Genomic DNA, 9117 nt, shown 5'->3' with positions numbered 1-9117 from the left:
CAGTTTTCACACAAGAGCGTGAAGGCTGCTTGCTGCAGTGCCCTTAGTCCACCCACATTATAAAGATAATGTAGACTAAATCCCTCTGGTGCTTTAGAGCGCTCCCAATATGTGATTCAGCTGGTTCATTGAGAGATGATTTCTAGGTACTTGGAAAGGAAACAAGCGCTCAACAAAAGAAACTCAGCCAGACCAAAGTATTTTTAGAGGTAATATTTACCTTCAGAACGCAGCAATAGAAGTTAAAAAAAAAAAAAAAACACAACCACAATGTGTCTAAAATCTTCAGTTGAGAATGTACAAAACAAAGTCATAATAAAAAGAAAATTGCTTTACAAAGTCTCAAAGTGAATTTAAACAGTAAACATGTATGAAAGCATGGAAAAACTAAAATATTTTTTTTGTATATATTGAATAATAAATTACAATTCTAAAATAAAAAAGAGAAATGAAAGCAGTAACCATTCTGACTCAAGCAGAGAATCCTTCATAGCATCTCTCTTTGGGGGAATGGCATTAATAATAGCTGTAGGTCTTGGCTTAATGATTTTCAGTACCATGTAGTACTTTCCAGGAGCTGAAAAATAAACTGATAAATATCTCCCCCAACTCCAACAGTGACAGCAATTTGAGAGATTTTTTTTTTTCCTTTTCTTTTGCTAATGGCTAAGAGAAAACGTATCCAACCCACCCATCAATAAAAGCATGTGTATATATGTCTGTTTAGAATGCCCTTCTTGGAAAGTCTGTATTGAATTTAGAAATAGAAGATAGGATAAAAGTAGTTTCCTGCCAATGACCAGATTAGCTCGTTCTTTACTTGATCCTATCTATCATTCTTCTGCATTAGTTCAGAGGAGCCTGATACAACACTTTCCACCTCCTGCAAATTGCCCCAAACAGCTCTAGAGGGGAAGAAGCTACCCTAAGGTGCTCATGGATGGATTCTTCCTTGTGCTTCTAACAGTGTCAGGGCTCTGGGTTGTGGTGCAGCACCAAATCTGTTGGGTTGGCCAGGTGAGGACTGTTCTCCTCCAGGACTGCATTTGTCCTGTGTGCATGCAAACACCAAGACGATGACCCTGAGAAGTCCTTGGGGTGTAGACGAATCCCTGTGTGTAGTGTGGATAAACTAGGAGACTTTTTTTATTGTGGACTTCCTTTTTAATCTTATACAGTTCTCTTTCGTTCTCCAGAATCTCCTATTTCTTTGTCTTTGAGTTGCCAAAGGTGACAAAGACCACTCCCGGCTCCTGAAAACTGCCGTTGGTGCGGAAGTCTTCAGCTGGGCTCTTCAAGTATCTCCGAAACACGGGTGAGGAAGATACCTCATATTGGGAATGAGAGGACACATCACACGTGGAAGAAGTTTGTGTCTCAGATTGCTTGGTAACTGTGGTGGATGAAGTGATGATTTTGTTTCCAAACTGGTCCATTTCCTCATATTGCTCCATGACAGTCCGGGTGGCACCATAGAGCTTGGACCCATCAGGCCCTGTCTGCAGCTCCAAGATGCTTTTCTGCCTCCTTGGATTTTGCGGGCTGGGTGAATTCAGGGAGCGGTAGTCTGAAAAGCCTCCTTTCATCCCACAGTGACAGCTGCCTTTGGAGGTGTCCAGAGGGCACCTCTCTTTCTCACTGCTCTGACGGTTGGCATTGCCAAGGGTGTGCTGCTTCATTGAACTTAGCCCAATTTTTGTTTGCATGGTCTCTGATCTCTCCTCAAAAGAAGTTGTATCACCCCCAGCAGACTCTGCTGATGAATGGTTAAAGGAGCTACAGTTGTCCTGAGCAAAAGCATCCCTCTTTCCTGCAGTGTCAAGAGAGTCTGGTGAAGAGATGTCCCGTGCAGAACGTCCTGTCTTGGGTGATTCTGCTGGTTTCCTGGCAGCAGACTCGATGGAGATGTAGGAAGGTGAGGAGGGAGAACTAACACGAGATTGAATAGGGACATCAAGCTCTGCCTTGGTTGCCTCAGTCTTTTCTGCCACCTTTCCTCCCCCCACAGGTGCTGCTTCCCCTGCCTCCAGCGCACTCTCCTCCTGCTTGGCTTTACTTGAGACAATACTGATTTTACGGATGTTGCTGCTGCTCACAGAGCTTTGGGTGTTCCCCAGAGACTCCTTGAACAGCCCTGAGAGCCCAGCAATGTCTGACTCAGACTTGAGACTGGAGACAGAATAAAGAGCTTTCTTGATGGCCTCCTCAATGTCCAGGAGCCGGGCAAGTGTCTGCTCTTTCAGGTGAATGATCTCAGCACTTGCTCGCTCCAGGTCCTCAAAAACCAACTCCACTGAGGAGACATTGTCAGTGTCCTCCTTTGCCAGTGTCTCAGCCCTATCCTCTTGCTTGGCCTGGTGGGCCTTCTGACGAACAACCCAGTCGGGGACCTTCTCAAAGAAGCTCTTCAGAGCTTTCACATCCACTTTGCTTGTCTCCTCCTCAAACTCCTTCACCCGAGTCAAGATCTCTTGCAGTTCCTCCTGCCTCCTGAGGTTCTCAAAGATCTCCATAGCCTCTTTGACATTGCCTTTCATGATCTCCTCTTTGTGTACTGACAGCCTCTTCCGGCGTTCATCTTCTGTTTCTCTCTTGGGTTTCTCTCTCATAACAACTGCCGGCTTCTCCTGTGCAGGTGGCTCTTCCTCCCCATCAGGGCATTTCAATTGCCCACTATTCCCCTGCTGTTGCTCCTCAAAGGAGTTCATTGACTGTCGATGGAAGGACATTGAATGACATATTTGCCTCCTCTCACGCACCTGCTGCATGACTCTCTGACTATTCCACGATCCGTAAGAATTAGACACAATTTCTCTTTTCACCTTGGATGAGGCATTTTGTGCAAGATCATCTCCTCTCTTTGGAAGAATGGTGTGGCCCACAGGGGAAGTACTTGGTATGGTCTGTCCTGGCACATTAAGTGTCTGTTCCCTACCAGGACAGATTGGGTGTGATACTGAAGAACACCCATTCTTGTCTTGGCACAGCTCTATAGGCTTCTGAACCACCTCACCTGGGCATCTCCTTGGAGCTGCTGCTTTCCCACTCATCATTCCCTGCTCAACGCCAAAACTAGTCACTCCATTTTTTATTGGCTTAACACTATCTGATTCTAATTTTCCTTGTCCTCCTTTGCTTGCCTTGTACCTTTCCTCTGCCATTTGAAGAGGAGTTTTGGGTTTTGGCAGCTTTCTCTCAGTGCTCATACTCTGAATTGTGACAGGGTGCTCCACGGATGTCTCCAAAGTGCAGGATTTTGCCTGAACTTCCTCATGGCCCAATTGTTCACTTCCTTTCACATATCCCACGTCTGTGGGGGGAAGCTTTGGCTTGGTGATCTCCCTCAGACCTGCAGGTTTCGGAGGCAGAGGTGGAGGGATGGGTTTGGTCGATCTGCTTGCGCCGTTACATGCAGAAGCATAACGTGGCTCATGTAAGAGGTGCTCAGGTTTTGGAGGGGGAACAGGTTTTTTCCTGGGTGGGGCGGTAATTTCTGGTTTTGGCAGAGTCCTTGGCTTCTCTGCAGGACTCTGATCACTGGGTTTGCAGGACAGAGAAAGGAGGGCAGGAAGAAGGGTCTGGAGTGGTGCAGGACTTCCTGGATCTTCATCTTTGCTGGTTGGAAGGGCACCTTCTTTTGTTTCTTTACTTGAGGGTGGGCAATGCTCTGCTTTCATCACAGCAACTGAGGGAGGAGGAGGAAAGTCATTATCAGCAGGTGACCCTGAAGCCACTACAGCTGTCTGGTTACTAATGACTTGAGCCTCATTTTTCTTTTTACACACAGAATAGGACTGCCCTGCATTTCTGTATATCATAGCAGCTTTAAAATCCCCTCTGGAGACATTAACGTTAGACTTTTCCAGTGACTGAAGTGTGGCTTTTAAATTACCTCTGACAACATCCTCCTTTTCTACCAGGCGCTGTTCTGTGGTGGCACTTTTCAGTGCTCTGATAGCTGTCTGTACATCCCCTCTGACAATAACATCTCTTTCTTCTTGCACTGATTGCTCTTTGTAATCAGACTCAACAAAAGGGTTTATACAGGTTTTCACGGGTGTGGCAGTATAAAGGCCATCCTTAATGCTAAGATCTCTACTAGGCACAACTTGGCTTTCCTGGCTCAACAGTTGTCCTCCCTGTACTTCCTCTGAAGCACTGACCTTTTTGTGTGATGCTATGCTCTTCTGAGACATGCTTGTGTGGCTCTTGGATGCCTCCTGGACTCTAGTGGTGGTAGTCCTGGTGGCAGTACTGGTGCTCTCCTGCATGCTGGATGCAGACTCTTGTTGGTGTACAGTTGATTGAAGAGTCACTGCCTCCTGTGTGCTAGCTGCCTGCTGCCTGCAGGCCATGTGTACCTCCTCCCTGTTCTTTTGTAGCTTGCTCTGGACATGATGTTGAATGTTTTTTGCTTCTGCTGTTGCTAGCCTCAGGCTCTGCATTGCAGCCTGAAGATCACTCCCAAGAGCCTTTTCTTCTGGCTGCATCTGGCTGGCTTCCCCAGTGACCAAACTCTGTGGTTTCCCATCCACTTCTCCCCTTTGAGCCATCACTTGGGTTGGAAATTTGCCTTGCATCATAACTTTGGGTTCCTTCAAACTGGCAGTGGTGGGTTTTTCTTTCTCTACCTTCTTGCTGACATCTGCAACCCTTTGAATTGACTTTGTAGTCACTTTAAGTCCTCCCGATAGAATTTCTTCCTTTCCCGTCACTGTGGGTAGAGGCTTCCCAACACATTGCACAGTGGTGCCTGTCACACCTGCTGCACGCACAGCCTCCCTCTCTAACGTACTCTCTTTGCCCACGCTTTCACATGCAAATACCTTTTTTGCTCCCGCCATAGCCCCTGCTTCACTTCCTGTGATTACTTTCTCTATTTGTTCTTTATTTGGCAAGATATGGATCTTAGTCCCCTGCATAAACTGTGAGGCATTCTCATCTGCCCCCTGCTCTGCTTGGGAAGAGATGAGGGACTGTATTTCTGACTCCTGCTGGAGATTCTTCAGATAGTCTAGATCTCCCTTCTCAATGCAGCTTGCAAATAGCTGGACATTTCCCTTCTCATTGTCCTCACGCTTAATGGTTGAAGTTGCTTTCTGCTCTTGAGAAGAAGCCAAGAGGTTCCCTATTGTTGACTTCACATCCCCCTTGACAACTTTCTGCTGGATAGAATGGAACAGGAGGGAGTAGAGAGTCATCTTTACTGATCCTGACTTTGTCTCTTGTAAGACCATCCCCTTTTTGATGGAAGTGTCTTGACTGAGGAGACCCTGTAATGCCTTAGCTACATTTCCGCTCAAGTCCTCTTTGCCTTTAAGAGCTTCACTCTGGTCCAGTAGCTGCAATGTGCTTACTTTAACCTTGCCCTCTCTGTCTTCCTCGACCAGCACACTCTGTGCTTCCACATTGGTTCTGTGCAGAAGCTGGAGCATTATCCTTTGCAAATGGCCTCCCACAATTTCCTCTTTCAGGATCTCTGGAGCACCTGGGCTGCTAAGCTGGTACTTCACCATCTTCACACTCTCCATATCATTAGCTTCAATGAGGATCCCATCATGCTGAATAGCCTGGCAAGTGCAAAGTGTCTCTAAAGTCTCTTTCATGGTCCTTTCTTTCAGTTCCGTTTCTATACTACCTTCAGAAACACTAAATTTATCCAAGGGTGTGCTCTCAAAAAGCCACGTTGTACTCTTCACATCTGCATGAGGGATCGGTTCTTGGGCCCCAGTGCTGGCCATAGTTTCTGGGTCCTTAAGGGTGTCCATTGGTTGGGTTTCAAACAACCAGGTGCAGCGTTTTACATCCCCTTTCTGGCTGTCCTCTCTCTGCACAGTACTGATAGATGAACTTCTTTCTGCATCCCCGTACAAGGAGTCCACAGGCTGGTTTTCAAAAAGCCAAGTGGATGTTCTCACATCACCTCGCTGAACGTCACTAACACTGACCATCCTCACATACTTCTTCTGGCCCACTTGCTGGGACTCAAAGAGCTGCTTGTTGGACTGAACGTCTCCCTTCTGCACATCATCTACTGTTCTGGGCACAGATGTCTTTCCGCCTTTGAAGGAGTCAAGAGGCTCTGTCTCAAACTTCCACCGGGCAGCCTGGACATCTCCTTTCTTGATATCCTCTTGGGTGACAGCCCTAATCACAAACACCTCTTCTTCCTTCTTTATCTGATCCAGGGGTTTAGTTTCAAACAACCACCGGGCACCTTTCACATCACCTTTCATAATTTCTTCTTTCTGCACTGAAGTGACCTCATGATATCGCCCCTCTTTGTCCTGGATTGCATATAATGGTTGACTTTCAAAGAGCATTGTGCAGGACTTGACATTAGCTTTATTCATGGTTTCTTTCTGGATCTTTTGGAGCTCTGTCTCGTCCACTTTGTCATGTATTTGGTCAAGGGAATAGGTCTCAAATACGAATCTTTTGCCTCCAACATCTCCCGCCTTGATATCCTTCTCTGGAGGGATTTCCTGGATGCCCTCAGAGCTGTCCTTCAGGGAGTCCATGGGGTAGTTCTCAAAGAGCCAAGTGAACTTGTGCACAGATCCAGCTTCAATTGTCCCATCATCCTTCTGGGCTGTTAGTTTGGTGGCTGTATCCAAGGGCTTAGCTTCAAAGAACTCCTTTACTCTGGACACTTCCCCAGATTGTATCTCCACACGACTGGAGTACCTCATGGTTTTCTTTCGGTCAGCTTCACCGGCAGCAATGCTGCCCAAGGGTTCAGTCTCAAATAAGTGCCGGACGGTTTTGACATCAACTTCCTGTAATTCCTCCTGACTGTATGCCTTACTGACTTGTAAATACTGCTCCTCTTGGCCTTTCAGGGAGTCCAGGGGCTGAGTCTCAAACATCCATGTGTATGACTTCACATCAGCTTGGGGCACAACATCATCCTTTTCCTGCTTCTTTTCAGCCTTCTCGTAGAGGGTGTGCATGGGCTGGGTCTCAAAAAGCCACCTACAGGTCTTCACATCCCCCCGCTGAGAGATCTCCCTTTTCACCGAGGAATGCTCCTCACCTTGCATGGCTTGGTGATGAATGACATCCATCGGCTGAGTTTCAAAGAGCCACTTGGCTGTTCTGACATCACCAGCCACCACCTCCTGCTTTGTGATCCCTCGTATTATATCCACTTTCTTGATGCTTTCATCAAACTGATCCAGGGGTCTGGTTTCAAACATCCATTTGTAGTTCTTGACATCACCACTGATGATTTGCTCTCTGCTTACAGAGGTGACTTCATGGAAATTACCAAAGCTATCCTTGATGGCATATAGAGGTGTTGTCTCAAACAAGATTTGATTGGCTTTGACGTTGCCAGCTGGAATCTTCTCCTCTTCCTTGGTGATGGGCTCAGCATCAGCCTGCTTGATGCTGTCTAAGGGGATAGTCTCAAACAGGGTCTTGAAAGACTTAACATCCCCTTTTACTACCTCCTCCATACTGTTGGCTGAAATTTCTTCCTCAAATGTCTTGGAGATGCTGCCAAGGGGACAGGTCTCAAAAACATGTTTTCTTTGCTTCACATCTCCCTTCTCCTCTGCAGAAAGCTCCACTTTCTTTAGCTGCCCCACTTCAAAATTGTCTTTCAGGGTTTCCATTGGCTGGGTTTCAAATAGCCAGAGTGTAGATTTCACATCACCTCCAATGACTTGTTCTTTGGCTACAACACTTTCTGAAGCTTCTCCTTTCAGAGAATCAAGAGTCTGAGTCTCAAAGAGGATTCGCTGCTTAGTAACATCTGCCCCTGTGACAAAATCTGTTGAAGCCTTGAAATCCTGTTCTTCAACTGTGATTTCTCTGATGGCATCCAGAGGCTGAGTTTCAAATATCCACCTAGCTCCACTGACATCTGGCCTTCCAATTTCTTCCAGTGAAATCCCACGGATTATTTGCACTTTGGAAGTGTCTTTGTTGATGGTGTCCAGGGGCTGAGTCTCAAACAGCCAGCGAGCTGTTCTGACTGCATTGCTCTGAATTTCTTCTCGGCAGACAGACTTGATTTCATGCATGTTCCCAGTTTTGTCTCTGATGGCACAGAGGGGCTCTGTTTGGAAGAGCCTGATAGTCTTCTTAACATCACCTTTTAGCTCTTGGATCTCTGACTTGAGTTGAAGGATGCTTTTCTCCTCCACTGAGCAACAGCGTCCTATAGCATCCAAGGACTGTGCTTCAAAGAGCTGTCTGGCACCTTTCACATCACCTCCCTGGACAGGCTCCTTGAGAACCGCCTCCTGCAGTTCAGTTTCATCTGAATACAGTTTGTTTAATGAGTCTAGTGGTTGGGTTTCAAAGAGCCACCGGGCAGTATGCACATCCCCTCTTGCAAGGTCTGCTTCTGATATCTTGGCTGATGTTGACATACTGTCTCCATTGATCGACTGGCTTTCAAACCTCAGGGAAGTACTTTTCACATCTCCACCAGGAATGATCTCTTCATCCGTCAGCTTCTTTGTGGCTTGATGATCCCCAATGGAATCAAGTGCCCAGTTCTCAAATATCCAACGCATGGACTGAACCTCTCCTGGAAGAACTTTGTCCAGGTTCACAGATGTCTGTGCATTGGGATCTTCAGCATTAAGCATTTCTGCCAGGTCCTCAGTCACAGCTTCTTCCAAGTTCTTCCTGAGCTCAGGATGCATGTGTCTGTAGAGCCTCTTTAACTCATTTACTTGACGCTGCTGGTAGAACTTGGAGAATGCTTGCTTTGGAGGTGGCACAGGGAGTGGATTGGGATCCTGGTTCCCCGAAGCAATGACTGGGACTGAGCCAGGGGCAGGAGGGGGAGGTAAGTCGTCTTCCATTTTCTTGATGGCAACTTGAGATGATTTCTGAGCCTCTGCCATCTTTAGGGAAACAGTTTTAAATGTCAGCATCATCTCTTACCCCCCAACACAGTGGCCATTAGTAGTAAGAGCGGCAAAGGAAAATGTCAGCCAAACAAAGGAAATCCATGCATGGACTGAGCTCCATACCTTTGGTTCAGTAGCATAAAGCACTCCAAAGCATCACACCACTGCACACGCTCCAGGCTTGGTGTTAGCTCTGGTTCCACAGCAAGGCACTCTAAAGAAAGTTTCTAATCCAGGCATGTGGTGG

General features: G+C 46.8%; 1 protein-coding gene across 5 annotated transcripts in view; it reads right to left on the bottom strand.

Moving 5' to 3' along the window:
- Positions 1-262: 262 nt before the first annotated feature.
- Positions 263-9117, bottom strand: part of XIRP1 (xin actin binding repeat containing 1) — a 35307-nt gene continuing 26452 nt past the window's right edge. For 4 of the 5 annotated variants that reach the window (XM_054058987.1, XM_054058986.1, XM_009558293.2 and 1 more), the window contains one exon: positions 263-8864. In XM_054058987.1, the coding sequence (XP_053914962.1) occupies positions 1203-8864 (7662 nt within the window). In that variant the 3' untranslated portion in view covers positions 263-1202. Of the gene's footprint in view, positions 8865-8993; positions 9114-9117 lie in introns of those variants that run through there. The other variant, XM_054058990.1, reaches the window with a different exon arrangement.

The sequence above is a fragment of the Cuculus canorus genome, chromosome 2, assembly GCF_017976375.1.
Source record: "Cuculus canorus isolate bCucCan1 chromosome 2, bCucCan1.pri, whole genome shotgun sequence".
Lineage (NCBI taxonomy): Eukaryota > Metazoa > Chordata > Aves > Cuculiformes > Cuculidae > Cuculus > Cuculus canorus.
This window is presented reverse-complemented; position numbering and strand designations above follow the sequence as displayed.